This window comes from Chlamydomonas reinhardtii, chromosome 9 (assembly GCF_000002595.2).
Source record: "Chlamydomonas reinhardtii strain CC-503 cw92 mt+ chromosome 9, whole genome shotgun sequence".
NCBI lineage: Eukaryota > Viridiplantae > Chlorophyta > Chlorophyceae > Chlamydomonadales > Chlamydomonadaceae > Chlamydomonas > Chlamydomonas reinhardtii.
The window spans coordinates 3708160-3727969 of NC_057012.1; the positions used below are offsets into that span (position 1 = coordinate 3708160).

A 19810-nucleotide genomic window follows, 5' to 3' on the forward strand; every position below is an offset into this window, starting at 1 on the left:
TGTGATTGCAGTCGGTCCTCGAAGTTCCTCCTTAGCTTACACCGTTGCACATATAATAACCAGTAACACCCCTTGCATTAAGAGTTTTCACAATCAGAGCTCACTGCGCTGCACAACCTGAGCATACTCTGATTCCTTGGAGGCGCCAAGACCAATCTCGTCGCTGCACCTTTCCGAGGTCACCAAGAGTTTATTACACCGTAAAAATGGTCTATGGAGCAGTGTCTGGCAATCAGACGCGGAGATATCCGCATGTCAAGGAGCACTATCAAACGACGAAGGAACACTTCCATGATTCGGTGAGCATTGCCCTGCTCAACAGTGTGCTAAAAGCAGTGGCGGCGGTGATGCTCTAAGAAGGCGGGGGCACGTTCGCATCAAACGGAGCCCTCACCACATTCTCGATTTCAAAGCTTGCGTAACATCACTGCTCATGTGGCTGAAGAACGTTGTGTCGGCTATTTTCCCCGGCACGAAGTGTGCTCACCTTCGGCCGGCACCCACCCAAGCGCTTGCGGGCAGCCTGCGCCGAGAGTGGCACGGACGCGACATATGTCACTAGGGAAGCTGTGGATCCATCGCCGACCCCGGCCCGACATAAGGCCACGTTAGCCTGCTTTATGACATGCAGCTGATACCTATCTGCACTTGCTCATTGCCCACCCTGCCCCGCGGCAACTTATCTTGCAGCCCAACGCCAAAGAGCCAAACAAGACCTCAACCTTTGGGCTGCTGTACAACAACAGCACCCACTTCATGGACCGGCGGCTTGACCCGAAGCCAGTCTCGCGAAGCTCCATGGTAGGCGGCGGCGCCACGACCCTAAAATTTGGCCAGGGCGAGAGTAAGCCGATCACGTGGTCGGGACGCCTGCCGGAGTCCTCATACCGCGGCAACGGCACGTTCGAGCTGGCCAACGGTGAGCGGCATGCCTGAAAGATTCTGCGTAGGGAACGGCATTGGGCCAGACACCATGAATGCCTGGGGAGAGGTGCACCCGGCCGGCGTGTCTGACCCCTCCTCCCCGCCCCGCGCCGCCCGCACAGGTCTCACGTACAGCTACCGCAGCCACAAGCCGGTGAAGCTGGTGCCGTACGCATCCCTCACAAAGTCGGAGTATCAGGCCAACTACAACCGCACCGCGCAGGCCTCGGAGCATCCGCGCTGGGTGACCATGCGCGCCCCGTACAGCGTAGACTACAAGACAACTGGCCGCTTCAATGGCACCGGTGGATACTAGCTGAGATCGGCCGGGGCAGGGTCAGTTTCAGGACTTTGTTTGGCCGCTAGGTGAGGTGACGTGAAGGCACCAGACGGCAGCAGGGTGTACGGAGGCGCAGGACTCGCAAGAACGACTTACCTCGGCCAATAGAGAGTAGGTTCCATAGGCAGGAAGGCTGTAGGGTAGGTATTCATGGTGGCGCCGCGAGCCGAATGAGGCACGCGCACGGTAGGCACGCAGGCGTGTTGTGTTGCCTCCCAGTGTCACCGTCAGACAGATGCAGGAGACTCGGTAAGCCAGCGGTTGGCTCTGCAGGTAGGACAGGCGTTGCTAATGAAGCGAATGTAGAGGAAGCTGGAGCATTGGACCTACCGTATATGTGGCAATGCGGGTAATGATTACTGAGCGGAGAGCTGAGTGAAGCAATTCGCCCTGTACTGTTGTACATACCATATCATGTCAATTCGGGTGATGCGTATGGTGTCATGTGGTTCCTGACGCTGCTAGTAGTAGGGACCCGGCTCGATTCAAGAGTGGCCTGTGCATGAATAGATGGCGACTGAGCGTATGTGGCCGAAGCCGGGAACTGACTCTGGCATGGGTGTGGTGCAGTGGTGGCTCCAAGGCTGGCCTTCCAGGTGACTACATGGCTACGCGGCCTGCACCCCAGACAAGTTGTAAAACTTGTTGACGCACTACAGATGGCAGCGCTGGCACGCTTAAGGTGAAGTCGCTGTAGTTCGTGCTCATCCATGTTTCCTGGGGAAAGGGGCACCCCCCACAGCACCCCCCCCCCTTGCAGGTTGGGCCCTAGCACCCTCGGGGCGTGCCAAACCCTGGGCACACGCGTCGGTAATCGTGGCCATGTTGCATTCGTGCAGAATTTGTTACTCAATAAGTACGATACCTAGGCGACGCCGCTTACCGGGTCGTAAGTGCTATCGCCAGTTGCATAACATAATGCTGACCTCCAGAGCCCCTTGCGGGCAGCATCGCCGCGCAGATGGATTAAATTCTCGTCCATTTACCGCTAGCACGAGCGCGCCGCGTGTCCCAGTTGCTTCTCGCGCTGCGGAGCGGACGGCTGAGTCGAGCGGTCGCTCGCTTGCTCTGCCCCTGCCGCTGCATATGCAGCGATGTGGTACTCTAGCTCGCAGCTCGGTTGCTTCTCCGGAGGCTCAGGCGCAGCATGCGCCCGGTGACAACCATGCATCGGCAAGCGAGTCGCTCATGTCCTCACAGTTGACTTGGCCCAGCCGCTCGCACGGCTGCGGGGCTGTCACGACAGCAGATATTGGCTCGAAGGTCACCATCTGCGGCTGGGTGGACCGCAATCGCGATATGGGCGGCGTGCAGTTCTTTGACGTGCGCGACCACTCCGGCCTCCTGCAGGTGCGAGGGAAGTGGCGCGGGGAGACGGGACGAGGGGGCTGTCGCCCCCGCAGCAGCCGGGGACAGCCGAGAAATTGGTGATTCAAAACAAAGGGCGTGGGCAGGGCCTGGGGGAAGTGCACAAGGCCTGTGAGCGTGTAAACCGGGGAGGTTTGCTGTGTTTGGCATGCGCACATCGCCCGGAATGGGGTTGTTACACAGCCTGCGCGCGGTCGCATACCGCGGTCGCCCGGAGCTGACCCACATCCCTGGGAGGCACGATCCGATGGCCTCAGATGCAGGAAAGATGGGCAGCACAATAGCGTGTGTCTGGAAGCTTGCTTCGAGGGAGTCCTGTGACGTCTCCCCGCGCCGCCCGCATACTTTTACACCACCGCCGCCACCACCGCCACCATATCACTGCCACCGTCCCCACGCCGCCCCTCCCGCCAGGTCATCTGCGAGCCGCAGAGCGTGGCTCCAGAGGTGTCCCGCACCGCCTCTCGCCTGCGCAATGAGTACGTGGTGTGCGTGAAGGGCGTGCTGCGCGCGCGCAAGGATCCCAACCCCAAGATCCCCACCGGCCAGGTGCGGCAGGGGCCGGGAGGCATGTGTGGGGCCCAGCCTTGATGCCGCGTAGGAGGCCCCAGGAAGCAGGGGCTGCGCTGGGTTGTGGACTCTGGTCCCGCCAAAGACGTAGCAGGCAGGCTAACTGGTGTGTCGCAGTCCGACCTAGGCGCTGCCAACCAAACCTGTCGCTGCATCGGCGCCATGCACGCCGATCCCCGCCCCACCCACTCTCACTGTCCCCGGCGCCTCAACAACCTCAACTGACGAACACACATGCAGACTCACTCGTTTTTACCTTACGCACACACTCGCCTTGTTGCTTTCCTCACACACGCGCAGCTGGAGGTTCTGGCTGAGAGCGTGGACATCCTGAACGTGGTGACGCGCTCGCTGCCCTTCCCCATCAGCGAGGCGGAGGAGCAGGAGCCGCCCAAGGAGGACACGCGCCTCAAGAACCGAGTGCTGGACCTGCGGTGTGTGTATATGTGTGCGTGTGTGTGTGCGTGTGTGTGTATGTGTGTGTGTGTGTGCGCGTGTGTGCGTGTGTTAAACACAAAACGAACGGACCAAAGCCGTGTGCGTCTGTGCGTGTATGTGTGTGTAATGTAGGTATATGTTGTGATGGGGGCGGGACGGGCCGACGGGGTGGGATGGCTGGCGCGGCGGGGAGGCTTGGAGGAGGGCATGGAAAGTGGGGCTGGGCGTGCTGGGCTGCCAGGCACTGCTGGGCGTGTGCAGGACTTATGGGACTGGCGGAAATCGGGGGCGGCGGGGGCAGCATCTGCAAGCAATGGAGCACGCAGGTGCCGTGCCTGGGCGTTTGCGGCATTCGGCACAGCTGGCGGGAAGAGCTCCGTGTGCGGTCCGCACCACAGCAGTGCTTCAACGCCGCACCAGCGCGCTCACCGCAACCGCCACCCACCCCGCTCTCCTGTTATGCCACCCTCCCACCCCTCGCCTTCTGACTAGCCATCCCTGGACCCCCACCTCCCGGCCCCCGACCCCGACCCCACATCGCTTCCCACCCCTTCATCCCCAAGCCGGCCCAAGATGGCTGCCAACCTGCGCCTGCGCCACAAGCTGCTGCGGCTGATCCGCACCTTCCTGGAAGACCGGCACGGCTTCATGGAGGTGGAGACGCCCATCCTCACGCGCTCCACACCCGAGGGAGCGCGGGACTACCTAGTGCCCTCGCGGTGAGCGGCCGGGCGTGTGTATGTGTGCAAAACGAAGCCCATATGTACGTGTGTGTGGGTTGGGAGGGGGACTGCCATGCCCGAGCCCAACATGGCGCGGGAATGATTGATACGATGCCAAGTGTCGTGCCGTGACCGTTGCTTTGACACGCGCCGACTCCTGACTCCTGACCTAGCCCGCCTCCTGGCCCACCCCGCCCCCCACGCAGCGTGCAGCCTGGCGAGTGGTATGCGCTGCCCCAGTCGCCTCAGCTGTTCAAGCAGATGCTCATGGTGGCGGGCATGGACCGGTACTACCAGATAGCGCGCTGCTTCAGGTGCGTACGTGCGGGCCTGTGTGAGTCTGTGTGTGTGTCTGTGTGTGTGTGTGTGTGTGTGTGTGTGAGAGGTTATACAGAAAACGCCTTGAATGGGGACTGACGAGGGAATGCGGGGAGGAAAGCGACATCGCCAGCACAGTACAGTACAGTACAGTGCCGCACATCACACAACAATCTTCGACAAATAGTGGGAGCGTATGTGTGCTGAGACGTGTGCGGGAGCGGACCGGCACGCCTACTCACATCTCTCCTATTGCACCCTTCTTCCGCTGCCGCCCCCTCCTTCCCCTCCAGGGATGAGGACCTGCGCGCCGACCGCCAGCCTGAGTTCACGCAGCTGGATATCGAGGTGCGGGCAGGACGGGCGGAGGAGAGCGCCACAGCAGAGCGGCCACTTCGGTGCTTGCCGTGTGCGCCGCTGTGCTGTCCTTAGGCGTAGGCTGTGCACTTCATAGGCGGCTTTGTGTGGGTAAAATGCCGTCGCCCACTCGCCCCAGGCTCTCTAATTCCCGCAACTCTCACTCAACCCGCCTTTCCCCCCTGTACGCCGCCCCTCCTCCCCGGTCGTCCTCGCTCTTTTGCACTGGGTTCGGTTGAGATTGGGCTTGTGTCTACAATCCCCCTCCCCCCCCCCACGTAGGTGTCTTTCATGGACGACAAGGCGCTGCAGAGCCTCATGGAGGAGCTGGTGCTGCAGGTGTTCGACCAGGTGGGTGTGGAGGGGGGCGGCGGGGGGGGGTCATGTGCCCGGGCCCAAGGGGGGGCGGGCGCGGTGAACGGCGGGTGGTGGTGGTGGTAGGGCCAAGGAAGTTAGGGCATAAAAAGGTGGGAGGGGTTATACACGCTATACCTACACCTCATTGCTTGTGCGGGTTTGGCGTCAGCGTGGCCTTGGCCTAGCGTGGTTTCTGCAACGCCCAACTGCAGCGGCGGGTAACTATGCTGCCCTACGCAGCCACGCTCACAACGCACGTGCCCCCCTGCGCTCCGCCGCCGCTTGCTGTCACCGCCTTCCACGGCCACCCAACCCTTCACGCCCCTCAACCCCGCCTTACCCCGCCCCTCCCTGCGCCGCTGCCCCATTCCTCTCCCCCACCCTACTTCCACCCACTACTTCCACCCCCTACTTCCACCCTCCAGATCCTGGGTGTGACCCTGGCTGCGCCCTTCCGCCGCATCAGCTACGCCGAGGCCATGGACAAGTACGGCTCCGACAAGCCCGACCTCAGATACGGGCTGGAGTTTGTGGACGTGTCGCCGGCAGTGGCGGGATGCGGCTTCAAGTGCGTGGTCGCCAGGGCCAGGGGAGGGTGCTAGAAGGGGGCTGGGGGGCGGGAGGTATCGGGAAGGGTGGGGGAGGGTGCTGGGGTGGTGGGGAAGCTAGGGGTTGAGAGCCACAGAGAGGTGCTGGTGTAGGTGCTGGTGGCACGGCAGGTGCAGATGGACCGCGGCTTGTGGTCGCATGCACAATCAGGCTCAGTATGATGCGTGCGCCGGGGGGCATCCAGGTGGTTAACGAAATGTTGTAGAGTAGACGAAGACATACACCCGCCCGAAGGAACTTTGCTTGGACGCATGCACGCCCTCCCTCCCGTTCTCCACGTGAACGGCTGCCCTCCAACCCACCTCGCACGCACGCACGCGCACACCCTCGCAGGGTGTTTGCTGGCGCGGTGGCTGACGGTGGCGTGGTCAAGGCCATCCGGGTGCCGGACGGCAAGCGAATCTCCAACACGCGCATCAAGCCCAAGGGCGACATCGCCAACGAGGCCGTGGCGGCGGGTGAGCAGGCAGGCGGCTGCGGGGTCACGCACCTGGCAGGAGCAGCAGCGGCATGCGCATGGGGGCCGATGGAAAGGACCTCGGAGCACCGTGCCCGAGCCGTATCACATGAGTCGTAGTGCCCGCTACGTTGCCCAACCGCCGTCGCAAATGTCCAAACCTACGCCCGTGCCCCCCACCCCGGGTACCCCACCCACCCCAAAGGCGCCGCCGGCCTGGCCTCCATCCGTGTGGCTGCTGACGGCTCGCTGGATGCCGCCAAGGCCATCAAGGAGGGGCTCAGCCCCGAGCAGGCGGCGCAGCTGATGGCGGCCACAGGGGCGCAGCCGGTGAGGGAGGGCGAGCAGGGGTCCGGGGTTGGGTCCTTCCGAACCCGCAAAGTCTTGATTCCGGAATTGGGGCAGGAGCGGGTGGGTGGGAGCGTGTGCAGCGGCGGTGCCGTGGCGGGGAGCGGGACTGCGAACTCTCACGGGGGCGCTAGACCGCGTGTCGATCTGCCCCCTACCCCGTGTCCCCTGCCTGCCGCCTCCAGGGCGACCTGCTGCTGCTGGCGGCCGGCCCGCGCGACACCGTGCACCGGGCGCTGGACCGCGTGCGGCAGCTGCTGGGCCGAGACCTGGGACTCATCAAGGTGCGGGAGCGTGTGCCAGGAGGGGTGCTTATCGGGCGTGGGCTAGTGGGGATGCGGCCGAGCAGTAGTACCGGTATGTCGGACTCGGGGTGGGGGCCATTCGGATACGGCTGGCGCTGCATAAGAATTGCGGCACAGGTCGTCAGTGATGGGTCCTGGAAGCAAACACACACACGCACACACACACACATGCACACACACATGCACACACACATACGCCGAGGCGCCCACCCCAAGCTCCGCCCCGTCCTCCGCCCCTGCCGCCTCTGCGCACAGCCTGGCGACCACTCGCTGCTGTGGGTGGTGGACTTCCCCATGTTCGAGTTCAACCCCGAGGAGGGCAGGTACCAGGTGAGAGGGCAGGGGGGGGTGCGCAGGGGCAGGGAGAAGGGAGCAGGCGGACGGGAGCAGGCAAAGAGAAAAGGGGGAGCAGGGCCACCATGCAACATAAAGTTTTGTCAATTACCAGCCATGTGTCAAAGAGCACATGTGTGCGTGTGAGGCATGCAAAGTAGTTTAGCGCCGTGGACTACTGATTGCCAATCCTGCGGCTGCGCCTTTCCACTCACTCCTCGTCACTCTTCCTCCCCCATGCCACGCCCCTTCCCTCGCCACTCCCTAGGCCATCCACCACCCCTTCACCGCCCCCCGTCCCGACGACTGGGCCAGTGGTGACTACGTCAACGCACGCGCCCTGGCCTACGACCTCGTGTACAACGGAGTGGAGGTAAGCGCGGCGCGCGCTGGGTGAGAGGCGGGGCCGGGTGTCGGTGGCTGCTGTGATTAATGGCTATGCCAATGCACATATAGTGTGTAGAGCGATGATGGGGTTGCCCGAGAAAGGAGGCTGCGGGACCACCACGCACAATGACCGCACGCCTGCATGCGCGCTAGACGGCCCCTACCATGCTGCACGCTCCCCTTGACACCGCCTCAGAAGTCGACGCTGTGTTACCATTTCGGCGTTCGCTCTCACGTTGTACCACGTCCTCCGCGGACGCAACTGATACTTGGCCCACCCCTGCAGATCGGCGGCGGCAGTCTGCGCATCTACCGCCGCGACATCCAGCAGAAGGTGTTCGAGCTCATTGGTGAGTCCGCCGGGAAGGCACACAGGGTCGACACACGCGTAAACCCAGACAGTGGACACCCAGCTGGAGCCTCGTTGTGCGCTTTGCTGTCACACGCGTTTGCGCTTGCCGCCCCGTCCTTTCGCCCCATGCTCCATGGCCCTACGCCCATCTCCATCCCTCTCCCTCCACTCCGCGTCCCTCGTCTCCTGCCTCCCACACCCATCCCATCCCACCTCCCTGCCTCCCCGCCTTCCTGCTTCCCCCGCCTCTCCAGGCCTGACTCCCGCCGAGGCACAGTCCAAGTTTGGCTACCTGCTGGACTGCTTCGAGTACGGCGCGCCGCCCCACGGCGGCCTGGCGTTCGGGCTGGACCGCCTGGCCATGCTGCTGGCTGGCGCGCCGTCCATCCGCGACGTCATCGCCTTCCCCAAGACCACGCAGGCGCAGTGCGCCCTCACGGGTGGGTGCATGGGGATGCGGATGGCGCCATGGGGGCATGGGGATGCGGGGCACTCCGTGTCTGAGGTCATTCATGTTCGCTGGCCGTAGCTGTAGCCTGCATCACGGCAGCGGCCAGGCCACATGCACCGGCCGCTCAGCGCCGCCTGCCGAAGTTCCCTGGATTAGCGTCCCAGCAGCTTGCACTGCAGGCCAGCGCACAGCATGTTTGGTAGTCGTAGGCTGTAGCCCGTATACGACCCCTGCCGGGTTGCCGAACCCCGCACCACCGGTGATGCCGCATGCTCTGCCTCCCCTCCCCCAGGTGCGCCGGCCGCCGTGGCCGACAAGCAGCTAGTGGAGCTGTCCATTGCTTCCACCGCGCCGCCCAAGCAGAACTAGTACGGCCGTGGTGGAGGAGGAACAGCGGCGCTGAGAGGCCGTGGTGCAGGAGGCAGGCAACAGGCAGGTATTTGGTGAGGTGGACACAGTTGAACAGGAGGGCAGGGCTGATGTGACGGAGGAGGAGGAGTTGGACGGTGGCAGAAACGGGGTGTGGGCGGTGAGCATTGGTGAGCGGACAGCAGGTGGGCCAGGACCCAGGAGGGCTGGAGAGGAAGGAGGGGCATGCATTAGGAGGCGGAGACACATGCGGGTGATCAGGGTGCGCGCAGCGGGTGTGCGCTGAGCATAGATTGAGGCGTTGCGTGGCAGTCTTGGCCACGAGTTAGCACGTGATGGCGGAAATGATGAAACAGTGGGAGATTGGCTCAGGAATTCGTTACGAAGGACCTTGCCAGCGGGACCGTGCACGCGTGCGCTTGGTTTGCGACGATGCATACCGAACGCTTCAAGGCCCTGGGGAAAGCACGTGTGGGCCGGTGCTACCGAAGCCTGAAGGCTGCGGGCGGATGCAGGCAGAGCACCAAGAAGCTGTACATGGACTTATGCCGTCATGCGCACTGATGCGCACTGTGCCACTGTCATAGAACCTGAAGTAGTGCGATTATTGCTTGCGGTAGGGGTCGGCAGATGGGCAACATGGGCATCTAGCACGACGTGCGTTGCGGAACTAATGCGTACGTAGACCAGAGCGGAAGGCGGAGTGGGCTTGCAGGCGGCACGAGAGCAGGCACGGAATCCGCATGAGCGCGCCAGCTGCCGCTTGAAGGCGCTTGACCTCCCTAGCCCCTGCTCCTCAGCGCCTGACAGGAAGGCTGCGACGTGCTCACAAGGTCTCACACAGACTCACGGCTATGCCTTGGGGATGCTTTCACGCGCTTGACATTCCCGGGCCTAAACACGGGCCTAAAGCGCCATTGTCGTACACATTCGGGCCCCTCTTCTGCTTTGCTTCGCCTTGTTCTTGCCCCTGTTTGTCACACTGTCGCCCGGCCATTGTTTTGCTGCACGCCGTTGCATTACGCTAGTGCTCGTCTACACAGCTCATCCGTGGACGCCGGTCGACTGCCTGCAGGTGCGCATCGGCTATGCTATCCGCGCGGTGTGGCGTCGCATTGAGTCTGGTTTCCAGTTTTACGGTAGGGACACAGGTCGGTGCTAAGTTTGGGGCTTGGCGCGCGTGTGGGCTTTCTCCTTGTCGGTTCGGCGCGGGTCGGGTTCTTGGGTTTGCGTTAAGGACGCTGGTTTTCGGGAGTGTGCTGTCCCGCCGGCCGTGTGTGGGGCGTGCGGTGCGTGATCGCCGGCTTCTCGGCCGTCTTGTGGGTTGTGTGTGCGCGTGTGAGTGCCTGTTTGCGGCGGGCGCGTGTTGGCTGCGTGGGCGGGCTCCTTGGCGGGCTTTTCGTCCTGGCTGTTTTTTGCCCTGTGTGTGTGCGCGTGTCCCCTCTCCGCGCTCCCGTGCCGCAGGGCTGCTGGTTTTAAGACGCCGCCTCCTGTCTTGCCACCGGGGAGCTCTTCGTGAGCCCGGGCCCCATCCAGCCGCGTACCCAAGTACCCACCAACGTACCAGCCCCAGCGCTGCCAGCCTCTGCAGCCACCCAGCGTCCCATGCCAGCTGTCCCGTGCCTCTCCCCAGCTGTCCCGTGCCTCTCCCCAGCTGTCCCACCGCAGCAGTCCCACATCCGCTGTCCCCTCCCAGCTGTCCCTCCCAGCTGTCCCTTCCAGTAGTCCCTTCCAGTTGTCCCTTCCAGCTGTCCCACACCAACTGTCCCACCCCAGCTGTCCCTTCGGCTCCCTTCTCAAACGCAGCTTCAGCGGAATCTACAGCCTGCCCGACTCCCGGCGTGTGCGGCCTTCCGCCCGCCTTCCAAACGCAACAGCCCCCGCCTCTCCTCGCCAGCCGCTCACAGCCGAAACTCTACTTCTTTCTTTATCGGCCACAAACATCAGCCACAAACAATGCCTCGGAAACAACGCCTCGGAAACTTCCTCCCCACTAGTGCGCGGCCACAGCTCCCCTACCGAACGTCGCAGCACCTATCCTCACCATCAGCAACGCTTCCTCACCTCCGGTTGTGTTGTTGGCGTGTTGCACCGCATTCGGCCTGCCCGCCACAATTGTCGTACACATTCGGGCCCCTCTTCTGCTTTGCTTCGCCTTGTTCTTGCCCCTGTTTGTCACACTGTCGCCCGGCCATTGTTTTGCTGCACGCCGTTGCATTACGCTAGTGCTCGTCTACACAGCTCATCCGTGGACGCCGGTCGACTGCCTGCAGGTGCGCATCGGCTATGCTATCCGCGCGGTGTGGCGTCGCATTGAGTCTGTGTGGTGCTATCGCCTTGGCCGGGCGCCCGGAGCGTGAGGAATGCGCGTCAGCAAAACATCGACACAACCTGCCAGCTACCGTCGGTACAGTAACAGCGCGCGAACGACGCACCAATGCCTTGTCCCTTCTTGCTACGCATTTATGTGGGCACGGGTGGGAGCCACACACATCGGGACTACGCTTTCCTGCCCCTTGCCATGTTCCATCACGAACACGGGCCTAAAGCGCCACATGCTCGCAACGCCGTGCAACGCGCGGGGCCAAAAGGCGGAGCGCCGTCCGAGCCCCTGCTAGCCCCAGCTTACGGCCGGTTGCATCGTCAATGCTGCATTCTAGTGTATGCAAGCGCAGGCCCCACGGCGTTGCAAATGGCGCAGCGCAGGGCAGCGGCAAGGTTCGCGCGCAACATGCGGCCCTGTGACATGTCAGTCGTAGCTGTGAGCCCGGGCACGGTCGGCTGCGCGCGAGTGCTGAACATTACATGGTGGTTTACAGACTAGTGCCTAACCCAGAGGGCAACCAGCTCCACCCGCCAAGATTGGCCCGGAGGGCGCAGGCTCTCAATCAGGCCCAACTCTGAGCTGCCATCAGTCCCTGCATAATCCATAGGATACATGAGCTTGTGAACCACACTGCAAAAGGTTTTCCCCGCCTCATAGCGAGTTTCGGTCAAGGGGCCCCCAGCGAGCGCGAACTAAGGCCAAGCACTTATCTTTTCCACCATTGTCTAGGTTGTGCAGCTATAGTAACGCTGTAGGGAAGCTTAACTTGAGCTTACCGGTCGCGAGTTGTCATAGAGCGCCGGCGGCAAAACTCAGCCTAGGCAGGCCCGCAGCACGCCTGTGACGCAGCCATGTTGAGCAAGACTCTAACGCAGCAGGAAGCGGCGGTGCGGGACGCTCAAATCGGGCAGCTCAGAGAGTGCAAGGTGCTCGCGGAGGAGGAGGTCGTGGAGCTCGCTGCCAAGTGCAAGGAGCTGCTGCAGCAAGAGCAGAATGTCACGCATGTTCGTGCACCCGTCGTGGTCGTCGGCGACACTCACGGGCAGTTCCACGACCTGATGGAGATTTTCAAGATTGCTGGCCAGGCTCCCGACGCGAACTATCTGTTCCTGGGCGACTACGTGGACCGTGGATACTACTCGGTGGAGACTGTCTGCATGGTTATCGCGCTTAAGGTCCGCTTCCCCAGCCGCATCGTAATGATCCGCGGCAACCACGAGAGCCGGCAGATTACCCAGGTCTATGGCTTCTACGAGGAGTGCCTACGCAAGTACGGCAGCGCAAAGGTCTGGCAGGTCCTCACGGACCTGTTCGACTATCTGCCCCTCGCCGCGGTCATTGAGAACCAGCTCTTCTGCCCGCACGCCGGCCTGTCGCCCTCCATGGACACCCTCGACCAGATCAACCAAATACACCGTTTCGAGGAGGTGCCGCACGAAGGCCCCATGTGCGACCTGCTGTGGTCGGACCCCGACGACCGCATGGGCTGGGGTATCTCGCCCCGTGGCGCCGGCTACACGTACGGGCAAGACATTTCGGAGCACTTCAACCATGTCAACGGCCTCAAGTTCATCATCCGCGCGCACCAGCTGGTGTCGGAGGGCTTCCTGTGGCAGCACGAGGGCGCGGTGGTGACGGTGTTCAGCGCGCCCAACTACTGCTACCGCTGCGGCAACAAGGCGGCTATCGTGGACATTGATGAGAACATGAACCACAAAATCATTCAGTTCGACCACGCGCCGCCGAAGGGAGCCGGTATCACGGAGGTGAAGCGCTCCGTGCCCGACTACTTCCTTTAAGCGCGCGGACGCCGCGTGAGTTTGACATGCCGGCGTGTGCGGTTTCGCATAACGATGGGGCCGATGAAGGCGTGCGTGTCTTCGCGATGGTGGAAGTCGCACTCTAGGTATGGGATGACAGTGCACGCGGGGCTGGGGAAGTGCGCTGCCGCTTTTAACGGTGGTGGCTGCTGCTGCTGGGTTGCTGGGGATCAGCGCAGAGCAGAGAGGCACACGCGTACCGTGCAGCTGGTTATCATCATCGGCCGGTTCACTTGAGTTGTGATGCTGAGTAGGTGTGCGACAGGGTAGGAACATAGAGCGTAGGTTTGGAGATTTCGGAAGTTTGTGCGGGGCTGGGGGCATTGGGCATACGTGCTCACCTGGTGCACAGCCACACGTGCATAATGGGAGACAAAGCAATTTGTGTATGCCATCTGCCGTGGGGAAGAAACGGAGGCAAGCCGGTGCTCGCGTGTGTACATGCAAGAGCTTTGATGCGTGCGAGGCTGCATGCAAGGCCACACGAGTAAGTACATTATTGTCGCGCATGCGGCACGCCAACGGCATGGTAGGCGCTCAAGGCCGCATGCCAGTGCAGGCAACGGAATGCCCAAGTGTGGTATGTTTGGTATGGTTCTATACGGTGGCTCGTGGTGCGTGTGTTTGAAAGCGTGTTCGGCCTGCATGGCCCGAGTGTGAGCGGGCAATGAGAGCATTACATGAGGTGGAGAAAGGTGGCGTTGAGCCGTCGAGCGAGGCTACACATTGAATGCTGTGGAACAGCTGTGAAGATGCGTCAAGGTATTGTGGCGGGAGGGCGGCAGCGGCATCAGCAACCGCTGCAGCGATGGTCATAGGCGGATAGTGTGTAAGGCATGTAAGGGTCGATATGATTTCGAGAGAGCGTGTTGAAGGGAGTTCGGGTGGGACACACCATCCGGCTGAGTGCGGGGCAGCAGTATCCCATCATGGACTTTTAGGTCGCAGGGACGGAGCATCAGCCGTCCTGCAGCGCTTTGCATGCAGCTACAGCCAACGCAGTTGTGACCAGCCCTGTGTGTGATCCTGCTGACAGTTGGGGACCGGCAGCCAAAGCGTAACAGGATGCAACTCGGAACGGATGCGGGGATGAGCTGTACTGTAGGCTCGTAGTCTCAAGCTGGCGCAGCGACAGCGTGACGGTCACAGGGTCTGGGGTGCAGTCCGCACAGGGGCGCGGGGGCGGCGAGAACCTTGCGGAACCAAGGGTGCAGACGATGTCCGGCACAGGCCAGGGGTGCTTGGGGAACCATGCAGCGTGCTGACGGTGTCCGGCATCGAGCAGGGGGGGGAATGGTATGCGACATGATAAGTAAGAATCGTCCGTTCAATGACAACCTCAGGTATGAATGCGGATGTTACAGAGGGGACAGTCCCAGCACCCAAAGACGCCGAGCCATCACATGCTATCAGGGCCCAACTTGACTCCATCAACCCCGACTTTGCTGCAAACCCTCCCGCGGACAAAGTCCGTGTGACTCCGCGCACAGTGAGTCCTAGCCAAGCCTCAACCCGCGAGAGCCCCACCGCTGTGCCTCAACGTCACAAGCCTAGGCACAGAAGTGCCGGGAAACGTCTAGGCCGCAGGACACACGCACAGCGCACGCACTAACCAGGGCGCAAGCGTCCAGGTACTAGAACGGTCGCCCACGCGTGCATCCTGCCCACACACAAAGCCACCAACCACGCACAACCGCTCACGGCGAGGGAGGCGGGTAATCAGCGTCATACGGCAAGCGCAAAACCATGCCGTCACCAACAGCCCGAGAGATGAAAGGATGCGCAGACGGCACAGTGTCCCAACCCTTTGGCCTGATACCCAGAGTCACAAACGTCTGGAGACGACCCCAGAAGTCAGCTACGACGGCAAGTCCAATGCTCAGCACCCGGGCCGACGGCAGCTTCGCTCGCGCCGCCAACCCGGCCATAACCATACGCTGCCGACCAAAGTCCAGGGCAGACATAGCAGCGAGACACACCACATCCCACACAGGTGGCGCAAGCCCCGCAGGCGGGCGCACCAACCACAACTCCTCACGAGAGAAGGCACTTAGAGCCTCCTCCGGCAGGAAACCCATAGCCAGTCCCATGTTTTCCCGCAGGGACAGCGCAACAGTGCAGTCCCAACACCAGTGACGCCGGTCCCCATCCTGCATGTCAACCCCACACGCCCAACACGGGTCAACAGCAACGCCTCGCGCCCGCTCGCTAGCATGCCGTGGAAACGCCCAGCAAGCGTTGGCGGCCACACGCCACAGTGCTTCCTTATGATGATTCTCCCATTTCAGCGACCACAAGCGGGCCAAGGTGCACACGAAGGCCCCCGCCGCCAGGGCAGCCCCCACCCCCGACACACCCGCATCGCACACATACTGCAAATGCTTAGCCTTCAGGGCGGCGAACTGTGGAGCCATTTGTAGCACGGTCCCCGCCTTCACCGTGTAGGCAGTGAGCAGGATGGGCGGCCCCCCGCACTGCAACCAGGCAAGCCCCCGCACCACCTGTTGTACCGACTCCGCCGTAGCACTCACGATGTCGGCCGCCGGGAGCGGCAGCGCGGCGGCAAGCCCCCGAGCCAGCTGGGCGGCACGCGCGGCGGCAGCCCAGCCAGCGGGGAGAAGGGCCACCGCCGCCGCAAACCGGTCGGCCGCCTCTTGAGGCGACGCCGGCCCCGGCAGGGGCGACGGCAGGCGCGCCCGCGTGCTCCAGTGCAGCACGCGCCGCCACACAGCAGTCACATACATTTCCACACACGCTTCACCAAACCGGGAGCCCTCCGCCCAAGGGCGTGTCAATGCCTGCCGCAGTTCGTTCAGGCCGTCACCAGCTGGCCCACACACGCCAGTCCCAGCAGAGCGAACAAATCCGCGAAAGCCACTTCCAACGTGCGGCCGTCCTCACACAGCGCCGGGTTAGCCCACAACGGCACATGACTCACCCACGCGCCCGGCTCGGGTATGAAGCCAATGCAGCAACCTGGGGCGGCTTGCGGGTGTACTGGTACTAGGCCGCCTGCAACGCAGGGCAACGCTTTGGGGCCCCTACAGCCTACACGTGCATCGGACGCACGTATTACCCATGATAAGCCCCGTGTTACTACATTGACCGCCCCGCACATCCCCGGGGAGCACCTGTACCCGTCCTGGCTGGGCAGGGTCGCAGGTGACAGCAAGTGGGGCCGTGAGTGGGGCCCAAGTGGGAGTCGGAACCTCGCGATGGGCCGAAAGCCCGACCAACCTTGGCTGATGCCAAGCTATGTAAGCAGACTGCCCAGCCACTCCAGGAAGCGTCACAGAGCGAACGCGAGGGGAGAAATGCAGCGGGCTCCAATGCAGTCGCTTGGCCGTCGACTACATTTGGAGCCGTGCACAGGCTCAGCGTAGTTAATGGGCGTGGTGTGAATGCGGTAAATTTACCTGCTGCGCGCTGGGCTGCGATTTCATGACCGAATGAGGAGCAGCCGTACCGCGCCCGCTCCCGGCTACTCAGCGCGTCTCGCGCCCTAGACTCTCCCTCTTTACCTTAGGGCACACCTCATCTTTAGACCAGGTGAGATGATTGGCTGTCTGGCGGAGCTAAGCAGTGTCAAGGGGCCATCGGCGCGCCGCAGCGTGCCAGGCTCCACCGCGTGCAGCACCATCAGATTCAATGTTTCAGCCTTGGATTTTGAGCTTGCGGAGCAGCGCTGGACATACGCCCTTCGGGCGGCGCACCTCCGCGCTCTTGGCGGCCTCGCGTGCTGGCGGCTTTCCGGGCCATGCTGGCGTCCTGCAATAATTGGACTTTCACCAGCTTACTGGCAGATATCGGGCGCGGCTGCTATGGCGACCGCAGAGGGTCTGGCGCAGCGGCTGCGCTTGGGACGGCCCTCGTGGGCATTTCGATTCTCCGCAAATAGAAGCAACAGCACCAGAAATCAGTTACAGTGCTTCACGTATCAGCAGCGCTTGGGTGTACACCGGCTCCTGGAGCTGGTCACGGCCGTCATCTCAAGCTCGCTCAGCTCGCTCACCCGCGCTCGCCCAATATCGTTCCTCTACCTGCAGAAGATGGTGCTGAAGACGAACACGTGCCGCTTCAGCGGCCTGAGGATTTACCCTGGCAAGGGCATGATTTTCATCCGCACGGATGGCCAGCACTACATGTTCCTGAACAAGAAGTGCAAGTCCTACTACCACAACCGTCTCCGTCCCGCCAAGCTGGCGTGGACTGTGACCTACCGCAAGCAGCACAAGAAGGACCAGGTGGGCCGCCAGCAGCTTGGAGGGAAAGGGGCCCCATGGGCGTGGGGAGGGCAGACGCGTCGGGGGCGTGTGCTTTGCTGTTGCATTACCAAGCGTCTCGAGAGAAGCATTGTTTCCCAGCGTCATCTGCGGAAGCATTCGACAGTGGCGGACAGCGCGCGCGGAGCGGCAGCGGCAGACGGTGCTGCATCGTCGTAAGCAGTCATCTGCGGACCTACACCACAGAGAGCAGCAGATGCAGCGGCTGTGGCGCGCGCGGGGGCGGCATTTGCAGCAGCTTGTACAGTAGCAAACGCGAGGAAGTATGGGGCAGGGGCAAAGGAAGCTACACCAGGCGCAGCTGCGGGGTCTGGTCTCTTTCGTATGCGGACAGGACTGGATGCGGGCGCTTGCGCCTGAATGCGTGCCCGCGGCGTTGCTGCGGGTTAGTGGCATGCTGCCCTGCCTTGGCACACGGCGGGTGGGCGCGAGTCCAAATGTCGGCGGGTTCGCCCCGCTGCCTGGGACGACAGTTGCAGCAGCAGACACGGGGGCGCGGGGGCGCACGAATCATCATGAAGCGCGCTTCATCCTGGTGCCATGCCGCGGACTGGAGGCAGCGGAGGCCCAGCGGGCGACCTGCTCTCTGATGCGATGCCTTCTTAGAGGCCGGCAGAGGCGCGAGCAGCTGGCGCCAGCAGCAGCTGCAAGCCTCGCGAGCTGAGGAAGACTGGATGGGCCACAGCGGGCAGGGCCGCCGGAAACTGCGGAGCGCGGCCGAGCCCTGTGTCACCCACGCACGGCAGCTGCTGTCCCAGGCACGGTGGCTGCTGTCAGCACGACCCGCGCGCGCCCGCATACAACCTTACCGTCCAAGCTGCCCTGCATTGCTGACCTGGCTTCGCGCCCTGCGCCGCCACTGTGTGTCCTCCTTTCCTCGCCCACAGATCAGCGAGGTGCAGAAGAAGAAGCGCCGGACTGCCGCTAAGTCCAACAACCGCTCCATCGTGGGCACCTCGCTGGAGGTGATCCAGAAGAAGCGGGCGGAGAAGCCCGAGGTCCGCCAGGCCAGCCGTGAGGCTGCCATCCGTGAGGTTAAGGTGGGTTTTAGCGCGCGGCAATGCCGGGCTGGGTGGAGCGGGGCAGAAGGCTTGGAATTAAGGGCATGCTGGAGGGGGGGGAGTGCCGCAGAGAGGAGTGCTTGACAGGCAGAAGGCTGGCACTTGCTGGCATGCGCGCTTTCGTGGGTATGTGATAGGCAGTATTCAACGTTGAGAACAGCGAGTGTTTAGGAATGCAGCGGCCGTACGAGGGGCATGACAAGGACCGTAAAGCAGAATGCGAAGCATTAGACAGCGGGAATTGGGCAGGCACGATGCGGGCTGCCCACTGCACCGACCCGAGATTGTGAGGGCTGAGCACCAGTCGTGCCGCAAGCAAAACCTGTGGCGGGCCAGTTCGAGCAAGCGGTGTATCCGGCGATACTAGGACGGACGAGCAACTAACGGCCAGCAGCATGAGTGGCGCTGCAGTAGTTTGTGAGGCGAGACCGCGGCGGCGGCCCGTGACGGTGGCGACAGCAGCATCGGACTGACGTGGCGGCAGGCCCACATGGCACCGATTTGCGGCGGCTACGGGGGTCTCAACCAGCTCAGCAGCCGCTTTGAGCTGTCGTCCGGCAGGGCCTGCTTAGTTCATGAAAATGGACATGCGGCTATGGCGCGGCTGCGGGCGCAGCGGTGGTCATGGACCTAGCCGCTGGCGGCGGCCGGTCATCGGCATGCATCAGCACTGTATGGTGCCGCCAGCCTGAACCACCAGGCGACTGGGCTTGCTGCCGGCGCGGGCGCATGAGTCTCGATGCCGGCGGCGCATGGAAGCAACAGCCACTCTGGGCAGCAGGAGCTTGTGCGGCGCCAAAGGGGCAGTTGGGCGTGTGGGCATTCATGGGCCGGGCAGTGCGGAGCGCGTTTGCCCTAGGACCTGGCCGAGGCCCCGCCGACACAGCTTAGCTGCCTCACGCACCGCATGGCCAGATGATGCATGACATCCCATCTTGGTAGGAAGCTGACCCTCGCTCGCCTCCCTCTGCCTGGCCCTCCGCTTTGGTTTACAGGAGCGCGCCAAGAAGCAGAAGGCGGAGCGCGCCGCCGCTGCCAAGGCCGCCGCTGGTCCCCAAAAGGCTGCCCCCAAGGTCGTGGGCCGCGGCAAGCGCTAAGCAGCTTCGCATGCTGTGAAAGTGCTTTAGATCGTGTAACGCGCAACCCCTGCAACCTGGCCCAAGGTCTCATTGCACAGCCCCGAGTCCGGCTTTGGAGGGGAGCAGGGAGTGGCAGAGGTTGAAGAATTGTGTAGCACAAACTGTGTACAGCAGGTTCTGCCGGCGCAAAACACCAGTTCCCGGGGTTTAGCTTGAGTGCGCGGTCGAGTTACGGG

The 19810-nt window shown here is 62.8% G+C and overlaps 5 protein-coding genes across 6 annotated transcripts; 4 read left to right on the top strand and 1 right to left on the bottom strand.

The window, feature by feature from the left end:
- The first annotated feature begins 71 nt into the window (after window positions 1-71).
- CHLRE_09g390949v5 (uncharacterized protein) lies at window positions 72-1915 on the top strand. Its single transcript, XM_001694895.2, has 3 exons — window positions 72-299; window positions 691-919; window positions 1047-1915. The coding sequence occupies exons 1-3, from the start codon at window positions 207-209 to the stop codon at window positions 1238-1240; spliced, it is 516 nt and encodes a 171-aa protein (XP_001694947.1). The 5' UTR covers window positions 72-206; the 3' UTR covers window positions 1241-1915.
- Window positions 1916-2124: 209 nt separating this feature from the next.
- On the top strand, window positions 2125-10494 carry CHLRE_09g390986v5 (uncharacterized protein). Its single transcript, XM_001694897.2, has 16 exons — window positions 2125-2614; window positions 3047-3181; window positions 3503-3636; window positions 4204-4359; window positions 4569-4676; window positions 4974-5028; window positions 5320-5388; window positions 5820-5962; window positions 6337-6461; window positions 6666-6790; window positions 6994-7092; window positions 7369-7443; window positions 7715-7819; window positions 8120-8183; window positions 8440-8625; window positions 8929-10494. Exons 1-16 carry the CDS (start codon window positions 2351-2353, stop codon window positions 9003-9005), a joined length of 1920 nt encoding a protein of 639 aa, XP_001694949.2. The 5' UTR covers window positions 2125-2350; the 3' UTR covers window positions 9006-10494.
- Window positions 10495-11904: 1410 nt separating this feature from the next.
- On the top strand, window positions 11905-14276 carry CHLRE_09g391023v5 (uncharacterized protein). Its single transcript, XM_001697362.2, has one exon. The coding sequence runs from the start codon at window positions 12183-12185 to the stop codon at window positions 13128-13130; it is 948 nt and encodes a 315-aa protein (XP_001697414.2). The 5' UTR covers window positions 11905-12182; the 3' UTR covers window positions 13131-14276.
- Window positions 14277-14497: 221 nt separating this feature from the next.
- On the bottom strand, window positions 14498-15993 carry CHLRE_09g391060v5 (uncharacterized protein). Its single transcript, XM_043065578.1, has 2 exons — window positions 15508-15993; window positions 14498-15427 (listed from the first exon to the last, which is right to left on the bottom strand). Exons 1-2 carry the CDS (start codon window positions 15893-15895, stop codon window positions 15417-15419), a joined length of 399 nt encoding a protein of 132 aa, XP_042921152.1. The 5' UTR covers window positions 15896-15993; the 3' UTR covers window positions 14498-15416.
- A 410-nt stretch (window positions 15994-16403) lies between these two features.
- CHLRE_09g391097v5 lies at window positions 16404-19644 on the top strand. 2 transcript variants are annotated; one of them, XM_043065579.1, is made up of 5 exons: window positions 16404-16546; window positions 16641-16700; window positions 17198-17395; window positions 18322-18474; window positions 19491-19644. In XM_043065579.1, the coding sequence occupies exons 1-5, from the start codon at window positions 16538-16540 to the stop codon at window positions 19590-19592; spliced, it is 522 nt and encodes a 173-aa protein (XP_042921153.1). In that variant the 5' UTR covers window positions 16404-16537; the 3' UTR covers window positions 19593-19644. The 2 variants fall into 2 exon arrangements, with proteins under 2 accessions (XP_042921153.1, XP_001694951.1); XM_001694899.2 differs by having other exon boundaries at window positions 16434-16700; window positions 19491-19643.
- Window positions 19645-19810: the final 166 nt, after the last annotated feature.

What these genes read in the sequence shown, in the direction of transcription:
- CHLRE_09g390949v5 (XM_001694895.2), top strand. Translation starts at nt 207, where the DNA reads ATGGTCTATGGAGCAGTGTCTGGCAATCAGACGCGGAGATATCCGCAT. An exon ending in AGGAACACTTCCATGATTCG is followed by an intron (nt 300 to 690) that starts GTGAGCATTGCC and finishes CTTATCTTGCAG; the next exon opens with CCCAACGCCAAAGAGCCAAA. An exon ending in CACGTTCGAGCTGGCCAACG is followed by an intron (nt 920 to 1,046) that starts GTGAGCGGCATG and finishes CCGCCCGCACAG; the next exon opens with GTCTCACGTACAGCTACCGC.
- CHLRE_09g390986v5 (XM_001694897.2), top strand. Translation starts at nt 2,351, where the DNA reads ATGCAGCGATGTGGTACTCTAGCTCGCAGCTCGGTTGCTTCTCCGGAG. An exon ending in AACCGAGTGCTGGACCTGCG is followed by an intron (nt 3,637 to 4,203) that starts GTGTGTGTATAT and finishes TTCATCCCCAAG; the next exon opens with CCGGCCCAAGATGGCTGCCA. An exon ending in GAGACCTGGGACTCATCAAG is followed by an intron (nt 7,093 to 7,368) that starts GTGCGGGAGCGT and finishes CTCTGCGCACAG; the next exon opens with CCTGGCGACCACTCGCTGCT.
- CHLRE_09g391023v5 (XM_001697362.2), top strand. Translation starts at nt 12,183, where the DNA reads ATGTTGAGCAAGACTCTAACGCAGCAGGAAGCGGCGGTGCGGGACGCT.
- CHLRE_09g391060v5 (XM_043065578.1), bottom strand. Translation starts at nt 15,895, where the DNA reads ATGTATGTGACTGCTGTGTGGCGGCGCGTGCTGCACTGGAGCACGCGG.
- CHLRE_09g391097v5 (XM_043065579.1), top strand. An exon ending in ACACCTCATCTTTAGACCAG is followed by an intron (nt 16,701 to 17,197) that starts GTGAGATGATTG and finishes CTCTACCTGCAG; the next exon opens with AAGATGGTGCTGAAGACGAA. An exon ending in AGCAGCACAAGAAGGACCAG is followed by an intron (nt 17,396 to 18,321) that starts GTGGGCCGCCAG and finishes CCTCGCCCACAG; the next exon opens with ATCAGCGAGGTGCAGAAGAA.